The 18,774-nt window shown below is 36.6% G+C and overlaps 1 protein-coding gene across 2 annotated transcripts in view; it reads left to right on the forward strand.

The window, feature by feature from the left end:
- CUL5 (cullin 5) overlaps positions 1 to 16,963 on the forward strand; it is a 32,647-nt gene extending 15,684 nt beyond the window's left edge. For both annotated transcript variants that reach the window (XM_064645224.1, XM_064645223.1), the window contains exons 8-19: positions 520 to 613; positions 3,813 to 3,943; positions 4,688 to 4,795; positions 5,388 to 5,452; positions 7,104 to 7,236; positions 7,774 to 7,905; positions 8,556 to 8,679; positions 9,434 to 9,609; positions 9,728 to 9,889; positions 10,592 to 10,710; positions 12,019 to 12,142; positions 13,311 to 16,963. In XM_064645224.1, coding sequence (XP_064501294.1) covers positions 520 to 613; positions 3,813 to 3,943; positions 4,688 to 4,795; positions 5,388 to 5,452; positions 7,104 to 7,236; positions 7,774 to 7,905; positions 8,556 to 8,679; positions 9,434 to 9,609; positions 9,728 to 9,889; positions 10,592 to 10,710; positions 12,019 to 12,142; positions 13,311 to 13,505 — 1,563 coding nt within the window. In that variant the 3' untranslated portion in view covers positions 13,506 to 16,963. The remainder of the gene's footprint in view (positions 1 to 519; positions 614 to 3,812; positions 3,944 to 4,687; positions 4,796 to 5,387; positions 5,453 to 7,103; positions 7,237 to 7,773; positions 7,906 to 8,555; positions 8,680 to 9,433; positions 9,610 to 9,727; positions 9,890 to 10,591; positions 10,711 to 12,018; positions 12,143 to 13,310) is intronic.
- Positions 16,964 to 18,774: the final 1,811 nt, after the last annotated feature.

Genomic DNA, 18,774 nt, shown 5'->3' on the forward strand with positions numbered 1-18,774 from the left:
TGCCTTTTGTTAAACTGTGAATCATTCATTCTGCACAGCTATAAATTGTAACCCATATAAAGAGACTGACAAAAGAGAGATGGTCCTGATATGTATATACAGTTTCTGTTCTAGATCTAGTGCCTTATTCAAGCCATCCAGCCTGGTCCAAATAGGGTATGCTGGAATGAGAACTATTCTTAGCTCTTGGATGTATACTTGGAAATGAAGTAGGGTAGTTAGTGTTCCAAAAGTGATGGCTCCCTTGAGAGGAAAGAGTTGACAGAAATACTAAGCTTATTAATGGTTTGGAGGAGACTTTACCACATTTATGAACCTAAGCATTTTGAGGAAGTATGATTCCTGTATAGATTGTATTCAAACTACACATTCTTTTCATGAATCAGTCAATGAATTTGTTATTTTATAGAGCTAGTTGTTGAGAACAGGCTAGATCCTGTGTCATGGCAAGCTTGAGACACGTCAGACTTTGGCGTTCAGATGGCTACATGAGCTAATTCTGTGTTTAATGTATTTCAGCTAATGGAGTGCTGCGTCAATGCCCTGGTGACATCTTTTAAAGAGACTATTTTAGCTGAATGCCAAGGCATGATCAAACGAAATGAAACAGAAAGTAAGTGAAGCTTCAAGAACAGTGCAGGATGAACCCAGCACCTACTGCATAAAAATAGATTTGTGTGTAGATATATCAAATTACGGTTTTTAATAGATGGTGGCAGTCTTTCATAGAAAAGTACTACTGCTCATGAACAATTTTATCCCACAAAAAACTACCGTCATTGGCTCGTATTTTTTTTCTAGCACTTTTAAAATCTGTATGTACAATAACCTAATTTGAATGAGTGGATAGCTCTCATCTTACTTGAAAAAGAAAAAGAATATTTTGTGTTCTATTTTCTTTATTTTTTCCTACATTTACTTTCATCGTGTTGACCAGCTCTGGTAAATGCTACGAATGGCTTTACCTTCTGTTTGAATACTTCAGATACAAACACTTCCCCTTCATTTCTACCCCTCTGCCTGTTTACACCTGGAAAAAAAGTGAAGCATCTCTTTAAAAAGCTCTTTTTCTGAAAGGCGGGGAGAAATTTTTCTTCTTCCGATATTGGTGCTGGACCGTAGGTCAAATGAACCAAATCTCTGCAAGCTGTTCATGTGGTTTTATAGCCAATGTCAGTGTGAGTATTGAAAGTTAGCTCTGCATGCCTTTTTAAAGTTTTCAGAAGTGTTTTTTTTTTTAACTCTGCTGCCAGAAATTGAGAGGCTAGTGTGATTCAGAAGTCTTGTGTTGGTCCTGTGTGATAAAACAAACTAGATATGTCATTAAAATGTCATAATTCAAGTAGAGAAATTGAAAAAAATAAAAGCTGAACTCACAGGTTATTTTTTCTTTGAAGTCTGGGTATCCTGCAGGGAATATTTACTGTCTTATGAAGTTTTAATGTCTACAGAAATGTGAAAACTGTTTTATGACTTAGAATACTGTAGAAAATACTTCTAAAGCTAACATTTCAGAAAAAATTCGACCTCAAAACTATGTCGTACTGATCTGTTCATCTAGCAGCATGATTTCTGGCAGTAGTCCAGAGCTAAATGTAGAAAGCCACAAAACTTCTTACGAGTATATGTTACAGCCTTTGGGAGAATACAGGAGGCTTATGTAAATGCAGAGATTCAGAAGGGCTCATCTATAGCAGCCAAAGCATCTTTCTAAAGAAACCTGTTGAAATATTCACGCAGGGCTGTGTCTGCCCTGTGTATAGTGCTTGGTTGCAAAGTACTTCCACTTGGTACATAAGAACTATGTGAAATGTTTTAATGAAGGACACAGGTGCAGATGACTAAAACGTAATTAAAGACTGGAGCTATACATAGTAATATATACATCTGATAGTGCCCTCTGCTGTACTTTGCTTATGCATGTGACTTTCTGATACGTGCCCCAAAGAATTTAGTCATGTTTTTGTTATTAAACAGCAGTGACAAAGAGAGGACTCTTTTGCTGGGTTTTTTTGGCTATGAGCTGGGCACTACTGTAAGACACTCTTTTTATATGAAGTATTTAATATTTACATGCTGTATGAAGGAAGGAAGGAATAATGTTTCCCAGCTAAAAACTGTCAAATATGACATAGCTTGCAGACTTCAGAATTGACTTAGTGTACTTCTGTTTGGTTATGGGGAGGCTAGGCCTAAGTTGTATTCTTGAAGTACAACAGAAATAAAAAGTACGCTTGGCTTTTATAAATTAAGAATGAAAACAGACTAAGTGCCTCACCAACTACAATGGATTTCTTTACTGTTCATTGTCATAATGTATCTGAGAGAAATTCCAGTGAAAGACTCCTTTTGGTTTTGTTACTTTCAAATCTGTCTTTGAAGAATCTGAGATTTTTTTGGGTTCCTGCAGTTTTAGGGACACACCTGGAGTCTTCCTTTGCCACTGATTCTTAGGAAAATTTTTTCTTGAATTATTCATGCCACCACTAGTTTAAAGGAACAGATGTAGAACCCTTTAATATATACTTTATTTCTCTTTTTTCTGCCATCTCTTCCTCCCTCTTACCCTTTCTAAAAGTACAGCTTAAAAGATCCAGTAAAAGTTGAGTGAGCTTTTTGGACTTTATGTAAAACAGTGCTGCCATCACTTACAGTACATCTAAATTGCACTGAGAATGCCTCTGACTCAATTTCTTTTTCTGGTTCCTGAAATCCTGTTGTTCAGGAGTTGTTTCTAGTACCATTGCAAGTTCTTATTGAAAGTTGGTTTTAATTCCCATTCTTTAATTTGCATTGTTACATTCTAAAAGGATTTTTTTCCTTCTATGTGCTTTGCTTTTCTATTTGCTCCTGCAGCAGCTGTTGAGATACAGAAGTTGGTAACATATTTCATTCGAAGTGGTGACAAGATCGTGATGTTTGTTGCTGACAGAAGTATTGCTGAGGAGACTTTTCCCCTTTCACAGTAGATACAACATTGGGAAACTAAGTGAATCTATAACTTTTTTCTGTCAAAAAAAGGATCAGAGTCCATGACTGATATGTTCTACTTCATTAAGCAGAATCCTTTGCTGCGTTGAGTTCAAATCTCTGTGGTCTCTCTACAACAATCTGGTGACCTTAATCCCAGTGTTCTTTGTGGACAGCTTTGTCAAGATGATTATTGATGTTTCAGTACCTTTTTTTTTTTTTTTAAGCAGTGTTGAAATATCTTCACAAAAAGTAGACAAAGCATATCATTTTTTGAAGTTTTTGAACTGGTAACTTTCAGAAAAACTAAATAAACTCTTTGGGAAAAAGAGTTCACTGTTTGCCTTAGTTTTGCTTACTTCAGAATTTTACATGCTTTTAATTAAACAAAACACATTGTATGTAGTATTGGAAGATACACAGACAGCTCTGGCTTTAATTTAAAAATAAAAAATGTCTTGAATCCATACAATTTTGTATGTAAAGTCCTGTAGGCTTCTAACTGAGAGAGACCCGTTTTTGCCAGGGATTATGAGGCAGGCAGAATCTGGATTTAATTCAAATTGCCGCTGATTTTAGGGGGTTTTATTCAAGCTTGTGATACTGTATGCATGAGCAAGTATTACATTGCAATAAATATCTGTCTTTGCCTTCAGAAGAATCTCCTTATGGAACCAGAGTTAGAACAGTACTCAAAACACGTTTCTTTTAAGGAGTGAATTGGATTATCTGTGCTTTACATACTTAGTGTTCCACTTGATACATTCCTAGCAGAAATGCAGTATATTTGGATTTTATACAGGATTTTGACTGCTAGCTTCATCAGTATTCATATCTTTCAGAGTTGCATTTAATGTTTTCACTGATGGATAAAGTTCCGAATGGCATAGAACCTATGCTAAAGGATTTGGAAGAACATATTGTTAGTGCTGGACTGGCAGACATGGTAGCAGCTGCTGAAACTATTACTACTGTAAGTGTATTGGTTTTTAATAAAAGAACACTGAAAAAACAACTTTGCAGAATTTAAATATTCTCTATTCGTGGGACAAGCTTGTGAATGGAAACAGTTCTTGAAGATTTTGTCTTTAAACTTCAAATTTTGATCCACTGGAAGTTTTAAATGTCTTCAGGATACCTTTATATTCTTAACATTTTTCAGTTGTATCTTTAAAAAGTGAATTGAATTTGCAGTAAAGAAAAGGTTATAAAGTGCATGGGATGCTTATATGATAGGATTGTGTTAGCTTCTGAATTAAAAAGGCCTAAACAATGTTTCCAAAATTCTAACTTTGTGATGAAATTTGAAATTTGCTTTCAATCTGCAAGTGGTTGTTCAGTGTGGGAATTATAAGGTTTTTTTCCCCACCTTTCTTTTTCAGCTTTGTATCATCAGGGTCTAGGAGGCCTGAGTGTCTGCAGCAATTAGGATGTGTCTTTTATTTCTTCTTGAAAACTTATTTTTATTTTAAAAGTTATTCCACATTATTTGAAAGTTATATATATTTTTGTATATATAACTTTCAAATACTATCCTGAAAGTCTGCGTGTAGACTTACATGCTGTAGAGATCTTCAGTACAGAGAATAAAGATAAAATGCAGTCATAGTATGCAGGCTTTTGAGGATACAACATTTTTACAGGTTAGGGAATTACATGTAAGCTCACACTGAATTCTGTGGAGCCTTGGTCTTTTATTTGATTTTTGCCTCTTTAGGATTCTGAGAAATACGTAGAGCAATTGCTCACGCTATTTAATCGGTTTAGTAAGTTGGTTAAAGAAGCTTTTCAAGATGATCCAAGATTTCTTACTGCAAGAGATAAGGTATGTGTTTCTGCTGACCTTTTGTTTTCAGTATAAGAATTGTTGTAATTCATATTATGATGTCTTCGAAATCCTTGTACCCAGTCACTGTTAAATCTAGATGCTACTCTTACTCTATAAATATACAGACTAAAACACTGATGAAACTTTCTACCAGCTGATAAGCTTTTAATTTCTGTTGTAGTCCTGCATAAATTGGCATGCGTTCAGCTTTGTAATGTAGAGCACATTAGAAGATCTTTGTGATGAGAACCTTAATGTCTGATACAGCAATAATTCATGTTTAGAATTTACTGCATATTTGTCTCATGACTTCAGACATCCAACCTGCTCCATGTAATCCCTTCCTAAGTTGTTTTTTAAAGTAAAGTAGTATGCTAATGGAAAAGAGGAAAATGTAAAACATCCGTTAATGGAAAATTGAGTCATAGAATTGGAATTCTCAAATAGAAAATCAAATCTGCAAGCTTTGAGCTAATTAAAAAAATCAAATTAATTTCATGTTACAGTAGTATAAAGAGAGATAAAATCTTTGCAATTCGTATCAGAAAGAAATTGAGTGAAGCACGAATAATCTGTAATTATTTTTCAGGCATACAAAGCAGTTGTGAATGATGCTACAATATTTAAACTTGAATTGCCATTGAAGCAAAAGGGGTAAGCCATATAAACTCTATGTGAATCAAGGTTTTTAAAATATCTCTTCAAAAGGTAACACTGTGTTTAAAAGGGCTTTGTGTTCTTTGCATTGTGGAATTTCAGATTGCTAATTGACCTCTAGTAATACCGTCTTCACATGGATCAGTGAATAGCAGCAGCCTGTTTAAACTCAAATTTGTTTGGAATAATTGGGGATCTATTCTTTTATACTAATGAGTCAGTCTTAGCTGAAGTTAATAATACCTTCCTGGGCTCTTAATTCCAAAAACCTGTATAGCTCTGCTGCAGCTTCAGGAAAGGTCCTGAGTTAAAATGAGGCAGTAATCTTTATGGCTGATTAAGGTATAACCATCCACAAGTTGTTTTCCACCTCCTCTTGTGCCAGCTGTGAGTGTGACCTGTCCGGCTGTTACATTTTTGTTTCAGTGCAGGATTAACCAGGTTAGTTTAAACACCTTCCAGTAGATTAGGCAGACCTGCGTGACTCAAGAAGAAGGACCATGCTTACAGTGACCACTCTGCTAACTCAGCCAAGAGAAGGTAGCAGTCAGTTAATTGATTGTTAACATTTACCATGTGATGTGCCACTTGAGTAGGATTTTGTATATATTAGGTTGTTGGGATTGCTTATATATAGTTAGTACTCTGATATACTATGGAAACAAAGCTTACGTAACTGGGATGCCAGCTTCCCTTTCCAGTTACTACTTTTCACTGCTGTCAATATCTTGAAGACTCCTATTCAGAAATACCTTGGAACACGTGGATTAAATAAGGGTTCTGTCTTGTAATAACCAAAAGACTAGTGATCTGCTTGTACTTCAGTTGGTCTTTAGGAAGGCAGAAGACACTAGCCTGCAAGCTGGTTCATTAATTAAAAAAAAGGACAAGTTGTCTGAAAGTGTTTGTCTGTACTATATGATGCGAGGTTGAGAGAATGATCAAGAACACTGGATTCCTGAGCTTGTTTGGGGCCCTTGAGAGTAGCAATCAAGTTGGTGCCATCTGACTCTAGGAATAGGGATTGGTCCTTGGCACTTGGTTTTACTCACCAGTCTGGAGACAGGTTCTCAGAATATGACCTTGTGCGTGCATGAATTTTTAAGAACCACAGTCTGTCTACTGTAGCATCTTCTGGTTTAACTTTAGTCTGCTTTTAATCTCCAAGCTGTTAGTCTACCCTTTATACCTGTCTTGAAATAATTTTATGCTGTTACTTTGTGATAGATGTGTTGAGTTTTGCAGTCTGTGAAGTTTGGTGCAGGGGGCTGTTCTTGAAATTTCATTACAGCACACTGACAAGATGAGTGAAACATTTCACTGCAACATTTTTAAATCCTTCACTAGAATACTTTTTGCCATGCAATATTTATTTGTTTCAAACTGTAGTTTCAACTTCATCCTTCATTGTGAGACTTCTAAAATGATCAAGCTGTAGAAGCTCTCTGAAGTGTTTGGTAGTTTTTATTCTTTCAAGAAGAAAAGGGTGTTATCCCTCATTTTTCATTAGTTTACCGAGGATATGAATTCACCACCAGGATCCTTGCCAAGGGCATCAGGAAAGAGTGGTCTGTCTTGTTAAGTGTGACTTCTCCAGAATAGCAGGATTCTGTATGGTTTGAAGATGTGTTGTTCTTCTTTTATCTAGTGTTGGATTGAAAACACAGCCTGAATCCAAATGCCCTGAGCTTCTTGCTAATTACTGTGACATGTTGCTAAGAAAAACACCACTAAGCAAAAAACTAACCTCTGAAGAAATTGAAGCAAAGCTTAAGGAAGTGGTATGTTTTTGCCTTCTACTTCTCAATTATTCTGAATAATGAATTTGTTTGTTCCATTTCCTTATGTGGGTCAAGGCTTTGATCTTCAAAAACAGTTATGCAAGGTGTAATAGTAGGGAAAAGAGTTTATTATGTTAATGAAGTGTGTGTAAGTGTGTATGTGTGTTTAAATCTTGTAAATCATTCAGCGTCTCATGTCTCCTGTGTCAGTTCACAGAATTGGTATGCTAAATGCCTGTATGAGATTGTAATGTATTACAATAACTAATGTTAGTCTAGAAAATAATACAGGAGATTTTTACATATCAGTGCTGATGTCTTTTTTGATGTAAGAGAATTTCTTGATGTTTAAATGAAGAAATTGGAGGTGCAATATTATGACAGATTCATAGCTGATGCCTGTGATAGTATTAACACCGTTACCCTTAAGGCAATGTCACATAGCCTTTTTCTACTTCACAGTGCTATTAGATCAGCATTCAAAGACTTGTCTGATTGACAGTGCAAATAAATATATTAAACTCTTATTTTTAACAGCTTTTGGTACTTAAATATGTACAGAATAAAGATGTTTTCATGCGATATCACAAAGCTCACTTAACAAGACGTCTGATATTGGATATATCAGCTGATAGTGAAATTGAGGAGAATATGGTGGAATGGCTCAGAGTAAGTAGCATGACACCTTTCTTTGGTTGTGCCTCATGCTTGTGGTTGATTAATATTCCCACTCTTGAACTTAAATACCCTTTTTGCTTAGATGAGGTTTATCTTAAATTGCAGGCCACTCAGGGCATCTTATATTTCCCTTTCCTCGCAAAACTATGTGAAATTAAAACAGTTTAGCTCTTTTCTAAGGGCTAATAGTGGTAGTGATAGATTTTAAAATATTTCACATATGATTATCTGAAAGCTTCATAGATTCTGTATGCAAATGAGCAAAATGCAGTGTACTTGTTTTGGTATGTAAATAGTTTGAGATGCATTCTAATTATGAAATTTTATGTACATCAGACTATTATTTGCATGCCTTAAACATTCCATCAAATCTCAGAATTCATTGATTCCTTAATGCATGCATATGTTCTTCAGCACTTGGATTTCTTTAAAAGAATCATCATATGCCCTTAAGGGGTAACTGCTTATGATCCATGCAAAAAACCACTTTCTATTGCATTGCACATTAACAGTTACTGTAAAGTGATGGTACCTGTGTACTTCTATGCTCTCAATGTTTTCAAGCTTAGTATTTTAAAATTAAAGTGTTTTTTGTTCATAGTTGTCTGTGTCATTGTTTAGTGTTTTCTTTGTTTATACAGGAAGTGGGAATGCCAGCAGACTATGTAAACAAGCTGGCCAGAATGTTCCAGGATATCAAAGTGTCTGAAGACTTGAACCAGGCCTTCAAAGAAATGCACAAAAATAATAAACTTGCTTTACCAGGTACTGTTTTCAAATTATTTGCTATTCTTCATTTCTCATAGTGAAAGAATAGGTCTGTTAAATCTTGTTAAAAATTATATCAATTGCAGGTTGAATATAGTCTTTGTGGCATTGTTACCCCTAGATTGGAAGTGTCTGTAGACCCTGCTTTCTCTTGCAGTTGATACAGCTGGAGCTGTATCATTCTGTGAGTTGTTGTGAAGTTTCATTGTGAGCAGTCTTGTAGATACAGACTCCCTCCTCTTTTAGATAAATTGTAAGCAGGGGCTTGAATCAGCATCAACCAGGTGAATGCCTGAACTACCCCCTTCTTTTATGCCCTCATCACTCTTCATGAGTGCACCATGCTGTGCTCCTCCTTTATCTGCCAGCAGGAGAGCTGGACCATGCTATGAAGAGTTGAAATCACATTTCTGAGATTAAGTTTCATTGATAAGAGAGGCTGAGGAAAATCCAGTATTGGACCTGTCACTGCTGAAAACCTTTGAGTAGTTCCTACAAGCATCAGCTATAAAGCTGTATCAGGGCTTAAGGAGCTCTGCAGAAGCAAGCCAAAAAAACAGATTTCAATCAGCATTGTTGGCAGAAAGCCAGTGATGCTTAAATAGAGCACCTTGATGTTTAAGTAGGTAGACACCCCGCGACTTTCTGAAAATTCAGTCCTCCATAATTGTACGCAGAGTAGAAAAAAAAAATAAACATTTTGTCTATCAGTCATACCTGGAGATTCATATAATCTAATATCATCTTACAGCTGATTCTGTGAATATTAAAATTTTAAATGCTGGTGCCTGGTCTCGAAGTTCTGAAAAAGTGTTTGTCTCACTGCCCACGGAATTAGAAGATCTCATCCCAGAAGTCGAAGAATTTTATAAAAAGAATCACAGTGGTAGGAAACTCCATTGGCACCACCTCATGTCCAATGGAATTGTAAGTGTATAGTTTTCAGTGTATGAGTCTCAATGACTGTACTCTCTGTGTATTTATAACAGGAATCAAGCTTGTGATCCAGAAGGGCTTATGAGTAAAATTTTCATCCTCTTCACAGATAACATTTAAGAATGAGGTTGGCCAGTATGACTTGGAGGTAACAACATTTCAGCTAGCTGTGCTGTTTGCATGGAACCAAAGACCCAGAGAGAAGATCAGCTTTGAAAATCTGAAACTGGCAACTGAACTCCCTGATGCAGAACTTAGGAGGACTTTATGGGTATATCCCTTTCTCTTGAAACAGATTGCTTCTTGATTTTTGTACTCTGAAATACTGGATTAGTATTTTGAAAGCACTGTCAGATAACACATTGAAACTGAAACATGAACACCTTTCTTGCTAATTAATCAGTTGTAATGTTGGCTCCTTGCACTACTGCTGAGCACACACAGCCTTTACGTTAACATGTTCTCTCAACTCAGTATTTACCTAACAAGCTTTTGGGAACTGCAAGATTTTTTTGACCATATGCTGCCTAAAGCACAGAGTTATGATTGTGGTTTGTGGAGTGGGACTGGTCTAATTCTAGGAAATTAGTGGCACCTGATAAATATACGTTGCTTAAAAATAACTTCAGTGTTTGCTTTATCAGATTTCTAACTATTTAGCTCACAAATAAAGAGAGAAATAACATAATTCAGACTTAACACCGCTTCTGTAGCCGTGAGTTTGTATATTTTACTACTTCGTGTGATATTTTGCTTATGCTAACACATTTCAGAAGGAGATTTGGTAAACTGTGTCCCCTCTCTGGTTTTATTGGTATCTTCATGTTGACCTCTAGCAGCTCCAAGCAGTGCTGTGTGGTTCCCTCACTAGAGTCTGCACACCAGTGAATTATGTTCTTAGAAAGTAATTGTTTCCATTCAGAAAGTCTGGTGTTTTATTTTCATTCTTTCCCCCCTCCCCTTTTCTCTGTAGTCTCTTGTAGCATTTCCAAAGCTGAAACGTCAGGTTTTATTATATGAACCTCAAGTCAATTCACCCAAAGACTTTACAGAAGGAACCCTCTTCTCGGTGAACCAGGAGTTCAGTTTAATGTAAGATGATGTTTGAAAAGTAAAATAACAATGTACTATTTTATAACTAAAGGAATTCACTTTAACTTAACCTTTGTTCTTGAAATTTTTCAAAATTAAGCTAGACACATGCTTTGCTGCCCTGTCCTCACTTAGTTTTGGCTATAGTCATGCTTCAAGTAGGTGGCTGGACTAGATGACCTGCAGCAAATCCCTTCAGACAAAATGTAATTTCTGTGAAATTCAATTTCTTAAGCACCTAGGGATGAGGTGCAAAATTGGAGGCTTTGCTATGTTCCTGTTACCAATGAGCCTATGAAATTTCATGGAAGGACAGCCTGTAATCAGAGCACTAGTGCTGTATTGATTATTACACATGCACAGAATTTCAAAAGCAGAGTGATAAGTTAAAAAAGGAAGTGAAACTGCTTAATAATATGGCGTGCTGTCAAAAGCTAGGATATTTGGTGTGGCTCTCACCAGAGTATCTTTATTTCTGTGAGAATCATGGTGCTCTTTTCCTGTTGCTTTGAAATCCTTCAGAGAGCAAGATAATATTAAGAGAGAATATCTAAATGGTATATACTATGTTCAGCATGTTTTGGGTTTCTGCCTGCCTCTATTATCATGACTATGATGAGAAGTGGCTCCTTGCTAGTAACCTCAGATTTTGTGCCTCCTACTCAATAGCAACTGGACATCTGGATCTGTGGAGAAAGAGACAGGTGACAAATCTGCTTCCCCAGGACTTAGTTTCTTGCCCAGGGCCAATATTTATTCCTGTCCTCAGGATTCTGAGCTTTGGGAAATGATGAGAGGACATGACAGAAGAGACAGGCTGTACAGAAAATTCGTGGGTAATCACTGAAGAATGCCATCAGCTTTCTTTGTTACAATAGCTGGACTTTGTCCTTCTTTTCAGCTAGACAGACAATTTTAATGGAATATTAGCTAGTCCAATTTCCTGAATTTTGTTGTAAAAACTTCCTCCAAACAACCCTACTTTTATATAATTAAATTGAAATATACTTCTCTGAAATTTTATTCTTTAAAGTGATACTGGTAGCTTTTCAACTTCGGACATTAGCAGTTTCAACTGATGGATTTATTTGTAATGCTTACTAGCACTGTTTAGGTTTTATTGTGCAGAGATGTTGGCATTGAGTTTTGATTTGTCAGCCAGCTGTCTCACTGCTGCAATGCTAATAGCCCATAAATGTCTGATATGTGATGTTATTCCTTGCAGCTGTAATTTAAGTTTAACGGGAATTCCGTAATTGAAAGTGGTTTTTTTTTTTTGCTTACTTTCATGCAATGCAACTTTTTCAGAAAAAACGCTAAAGTTCAGAAAAGGGGCAAGATAAATTTGATTGGTCGATTGCAACTTACTACAGAGAGAATGCGGGAAGAGGAAAATGAAGGAATAGTCCAGCTAAGAATATTACGAACCCAGGCAAGTAAACCGCCAGAAGAATATAAAATTACCCTATTTCTTTTGTTGTATTATCATTACATGCTGTCCACAGTTGGATGTTGATATATGAAATGAGTGCTTTTGAATCCCATTGGAAATTACTTTTGCTGTTTGATTTAGATCCTTTGTAAATACCTGATTTTGCACTTGTAGTTATCAGCCTCCTGTTCTGAAATACCACGTCGTCATCATCTTTAAAGAGGGCAAAGCAGATATTAAGCAAGTGGTGAAGGCATAACAGTGTTGTGGTGGATGACAGCAGCAGATTGGTAAAGTTGACTTACACTAGCCACCACCATGAACAAACAGTATTCTTGATCTTGAGATCTCTTTGGTCTGTATGAAGGAGGAAAATCTTGGAGATGGGATCACACTGCAGTAACAGAACATGACTCTTCAAGAGGCCTTCTCCTTAGAGGGAAAGTTTAAAAGTGCATCTTAGCTGTACAAACTGCAGCTTCCTGCTTTGTGGTTGATTGTCCTTCAGTCAGCTACTCATGTCAAATCTTTTGAGCTGATGGTTCTAAAAAAAACTGATTTTTTTCTGGCATCAGAGATCATTACCTACTATGGAATTTCAAAATCCCATTTTACCTTCAAGTTTCAGGTCTGCTCTATCAGTCAGAGTAGATTCCAGGCCATGCACATTGTGAATTGTATCACCTGATGTAACATATAATGTGACCATACTTGAAGCAAAAAGATTAATGCCCAGTTGTATTTATGAAATAAGAACTCCTTGGGAGTTCCAATTTTACATTCGGCTTGCATTTCATGAGGTATTCACAAGGTATATCATAAATCACCTAGGAAATGGTGACTCCTCCTCAGAGAATGAATGAACGTTTGGTTTTAGTGAGTAATTCACGCTCTAGGTATAGGATTTAACTGCTCCTTTGACTGGAATTGTCTTGTATCTCTTGCATCTTGCCAGTGCTTCATTCTTTTCCTTTATGAACTTCTTTGTAAAAGCAATTTGATACTTACCTAGGATAAGAAATGCAGCATCTATCTGATTTTTAAGGAAAAATACAGATTTCCTTGCTGTCTTGCCATACCAGGAGCTCCCTAATAATGCTGTGTTCATTTTATCACTTCACTCAGGCATTTAAAAGTGGTTTTTTTTTTCCTTCTTGTACCCCACCAGGAGGCTATCATCCAAATAATGAAAATGCGGAAGAAAATTACTCATGCCCAGCTTCAGACTGAACTGGTAGAAATACTGAAAAATATGTTCTTGCCACAAAAGAAAATGATAAAAGAGCAAATTGAATGGCTTATAGAGCACAAATATATCAGAAGAGATGAGTCAGATATCAACACCTTCATATATATGGCATAATTTGAGGACTCTGCAGGATGCTGAGAACATAAATGGAAGGGTGCTTGGACAGACAGCTGCAACAGTTTGTGCTGCAGAAGGACTTGTTTTGACTTTTGTTACGTATTAAAATCCCTGCCTTACCTTAACTGAGGACTATATTTTGCCAATCTCATTCAGCTAGCATGATGGCATTCCCTTCATGTTGCACACTTCTAACAGCATGCTGTTTTGTGGGAAATTTGCATTCATGAAGAGCCCATTGTGAACTTTTTAAAGTAGATTTGATTTACACCCACCAGGAAGAATACAGGTTTGGGTTTTTAGATGACCAGTACTTGCACAAGGAAAAAATATTCAAATATTCATGCACTGAGGAACTGCTATTAGTTTTGTTTTGGGTTTGTTTTTTTGTTTTGTTTGGTTTTGGTTTTCTGGGGTTTTTTTAAATGCAATTAGGACTAGAAGTAGCACTTTCACTTTTGTGTTTTGGATCAACAGAGTAATGTACTGTCCACCTTTGATCCTTTTTATGTAATAACATTTGAGACACACAAACACATGCATCACAACTGATACGTATTTGTTACAGTTAAAACCTGTTGGCTAGAGCAGTGCTTCAATCTAGTAACTGGATTTTAATAATTGACACATTAAGTGACACAAAAGTAATTCCAAGTCATGGGTGATATTTTTCGCTAAGCAAGAGATCATTGTTTTTAAGTTGTTTCCTGTAAACGAGTGGATATGTGTTATTTGTTACCTTATTTGGACAGATGATTTGCTACAATCCTTTTTGAGAAGGTAGAGGTTTCTTGAATGATACTTCACTCTAAAAGCAGTTTTCATGGGAGGGTCTGCTATACTGAACAGAAATACTAAGTGTATTTCCTTGTACATTTAATATTTGTACTCCAAATATTTAGGTATGACTACATATATCTGGATGCATTAAAGAGTAATTGATGCACAACTCCCCCAGAAAGAGAATAACACTTGAAGATCCCTGTACTGTTTCCTCAGTGGTAACTTTTATATACATGCAAGGTTAATCCAATTGGACTAGTCAACATCTTTATACAAAAAAACGCTCTGCTTTTTATTTTGTAACTGATAGAGTAGGAAATATAATTCTGATGAAAATGGTGAAAAGCTAAGGAAAAATACCTTCTTTAGTGTATGCGGAGAGAGTGCCAAATACACATCAGGAATTTCAACTTCCTAATGTTACCTCTTCTATTTTGAATCGTCTGAAGTAGTCGTTTGGCACTGCCTGCCTCTCTGCTATTCTGAAATGTCCCAGCATGTACTGGACTGATACCATGAATCACAGGAGCAGAGTGCCTGTCTTAAGACAAAAGGTAAGTTGCGCTTTACTCAGTTCTGTATGAATATTTCTTGTATAAATCGCAAATGTGCGAATTTTTTTTTTTTTAATTAACCAGTTAATTGATCTACAACATCTAAAGGCCTCATCTTCTTTGATGATGAAAGGGGGAAGAGGATACAATTAACTTTAGTCAAAAAAGAAAGCCTTCCAGTAAGTAAGAGGAGTTCTACTTTCACATGGTTGCAGTAAAGTATGCAGTAAGAGTGGTTTAAAAGCAAACTCTCCAAGAATGGCTGTTTGCACCCTTAAACAGGCTGCGTGCTCTATTACTAATGTAAATGCCAGTGTGACTGACTGAGAACAGTATGTACTTGGACATCTGTTTGAGTAAGAAATTTTTGGTAGTGAGGGTTTTATGACCAAGAGACGGAGAGAAATCAAGGCCTGGCCAATTACAGTTGGTTGAAATCCTACAGCTTGTTACATGCTTTTATTGATACTCAAAAGTAGATGCTGTTTAAAAATATTGCATCTTTCATGTTGGCCCTGTGGTGTTGCAATTCAGAATCAAAAGCAAGTGGTGCTCTGAGTAGTTAACCAATGAAATTATTTGAACATTAGAAAACAAAATTCTAATAAAAAACTTTGTGCTGCAAGACTTCCAGTCTTTGTAACTTAAAAGTAATAAATGCTTACTTGGGATAATTGGGGAAAACATGACAGTCTGAGCACACTTCTCAACGAGAAAAATTTCCACCCTTAACCAGAGAAGAACAGGTGTGAAATTGTCACACAGAAAGAGCTGCAAAGGGGATAATGCTGATTTTGAAGCCATCGGTTTAGATTTGAGAGAGAAGTTTAAGAGACTGCATTTCAGGTGCAACTGTTTAGGAAGCTGGAGTGTATGCAGAAAGCAACAGGTTGCTGAAAGCTAAGGAGCTACACGTTCCCTCAACTAATATATACAATACAACCTAATTGTTACCTAAATAATTCTCAAAACCTGGGATGCAGAAATAGAATTGGTAATGTGCCTATGACATGGTCATTTTTCTTTAAATATGTTCCAGAAATGGATGTCGGATTTTTTATTAAATCTGAGACTCACACCAGCAAATCTGTTAAAGATGCAGAATCACGTTTAGCGTCCTTCATCAGGTCACTTTCACCAATTTGCACTTAAAACTAGTATCACTTGGGGCACAGGGAGAAACCTGGGGTAAACTGTTCTTTTGGGGAGGGTAGAATTCAAAACTATTCTTCACTTGCAATATTGCAACAATGCACTTTTAAGGCTGCAATTTTTAGCTATGAATATATATGTCCAAAGACCTAGCTTAAGGAGGTGCTGCATCTGAAAAACATGTTGCCACACACACTGCCACGGTGAATAGCTAAGGAATGAGATCTGGTATAGAAGAGGGGGGAGGGGGAAAAAATCACTCTTAATGGGTTTAATTAAGAAATACTGTTAAATCTTTCTCTGTCCCAACAACTTGATGAGAATCTCAGTTTCAATTCTGAAGTCTTCCATTTTTCCTCTTTCCACAGTTGGTGTCCCTAGCTTCTATTTTTACTCGTTTCTTTCATTTGTTATGACTGTAATGCAATTACATTTCCAAATGACAATGTGACTTTCTCATTTTCACCTTTTTAAACTTAATATAAATGTTTTGAATGTTAACATCTTGCATTTATTTGCATTGGGATGCCATTGTCCTGTAAAGTGCAAATTTTAAAAATACAATTGGCAAAAAGATTTGATAGTTTTACAGAAAGATTTGCTATCTTAAACTCAAACTGTTTTCTATTTTCATCTAAATGACTGGGATGCTATCTTTGTAATTCTTTGAGGTCATATTTGTGAAATAAACAATACATGAAAGCTTTCCTGTCATATACACTATATGTAGTCTGGAGTGTTGAGCGAACTTGAGTTCCTGAGTTGTAATAACTATCTACGTATGGTATTTACAATTTTGAATGTGTGCCACTACCAAGATAATAATGCTGTACAATTTTGAATGGTGGTAGTTTCTGTATGGCAGTCCAGCTGAACTATTTTGATGTACTGCTTAATTTTTGAATTTTATTTTTTAAGTTGTATAATTTATTTTCTTGCAAAATAAAAATGTAATATAAAAGACTACTCATTTAGCAAGGTATTTTGGTGTCTCACCCTGCAAAATTTTAAAGTTGAATTCAGGTGCTTCTCCTGAAAGATGCCACTGTATGAAATTTGCCTGATTCCAAGTCCCAAAGTCTGTTACAGTCAGAGTATTTAAAAAAAAAAAAAAAAAAAGGTAAAGACTTCCAATTATCTTCTTATGATTTTTCAAGTATTTAAGGTTATACGTAGAACTATTTAGTCTTCCAAGTTCTATTTAAAGATGAACCTCAGTCTTTCCATTTCAGTATATCAAAGCCTGCCATGCCAGAAGTGGCTGAGGGTGCCACTGTTTATGAGTTTCTGTTTATGGCATTTTTAAAAAGGGTTATGTCTCTGCAACTTCCTGGGATGTACTTGGATTGCTGAATATTTTGGTTGATTTGTCTCTGAAATTATTTACACTGTGTGTCACTGAAAATTACTGGTGGTGTCCCAACCAGACAGTTGGGACCTTCGGGTACCTTATCCTGCAGTAAAGAGTGCCGTGGGAACAGTCGCTTGCCTGAAGGAAATGCTTTTACCGTAATGGCTTTTCTCTGATTGTCCTTGTCTTTTAATGTGAATCTCTTTTTACATTCTTTAAGTGCACCAGCTAACATCAGTGTTTTGTGCTTTCTGGAACATGCCACAGTTAGAACTATTTGTATGGAATAAATAGCTCTTTTTGAGTGACTGTTCAGTAGTGTGCATGGCAGTTTGCCAGCTCACAGTTCTTGCAGGCAGAACTTTGATAGCAGGTTGCCATTATTTCCAAATGTTTTTCCCTCTGTTAGGGCAGTGTGCAGTCTTTTCCCAGGAGGAGTTGTTCTCTAGAAGCCAGTTATCACAGGAGTTCCTTAGCTGAATCAATTCCTAGCACTGTAAATTGGGCACAGGTTAGGTAGAATCACTGACCTAAATACAAAAGGCTCTAAAACCTGGTTCATTTTTCTGATAAAGTTAAAATGTGGCTTTTTTTCTTGCTTTGCTTTACCTGTCAACATAGAATCGTAGAATCATTTAGGTTTGAAAAGACCATTAAGATCCTTAAGTGCAAACGTTAACCCAGCACTGCCAAGTCCACCACTAAACCGTGTCCCTGCGTGCCACATCTACATGTCTTTCAAATATGTCCAGGCATGGTGACTCAATCACTTCCCTGGGCACCCTGTTCCAGTGCTTGACAACGCTTTCTACAAAGCATTTTTTCCTAATATCCAATCTAAACCTTCCCTGGCACAACTTGAGGCTGTTTATTAGTTACTTGGATGAAGGGATTGACTCCCACCAGGCTACATCCTCCTTTCAGGTAGTTGTAGAGAGCAATAAGGTCCCCCCATGACCTTTTCTCCAGGTTAAAAAAAAGCAGTTCCCTCAGCCGCTCCTCATAAGATGCTGAAAGAATTAAAGAAGAGAATGCAGTATGGTTTTCTTTCTGGTTTTAAGACCATGGTCTAATATTATGTACATACAGCTCAGGATTTGCCAGCTATTGCAGTCATTGATTTCTACTACCGAAGATATTAAGGAAATCAGCACATCATCTGCATTTCTTGGAGCAGGCAGTTGGAACTTATCGCAAGCTGAGGTAAATATGCAGATTTATTACTCCAAACAGGTCTGCTAGTTGACAATAAGCCCCACTGCCCCAGATGGAATTCAGCCATTGCTTCTGAAGGAATGGAGGTGTGAAATGGAACTGCTGGTCCAGGTGTGTCACCTAGTGCTACAGCCACCTTTGGTGCCAGGGGGCTGGCAGGTTGCCAGCAGCTTTTGACCAGGTTCCACACTATGAAGGAAACCAAATTGTC

Source organism: Pseudopipra pipra, chromosome 2, assembly GCF_036250125.1.
Source record: "Pseudopipra pipra isolate bDixPip1 chromosome 2, bDixPip1.hap1, whole genome shotgun sequence".
Lineage (NCBI taxonomy): Eukaryota > Metazoa > Chordata > Aves > Passeriformes > Pipridae > Pseudopipra > Pseudopipra pipra.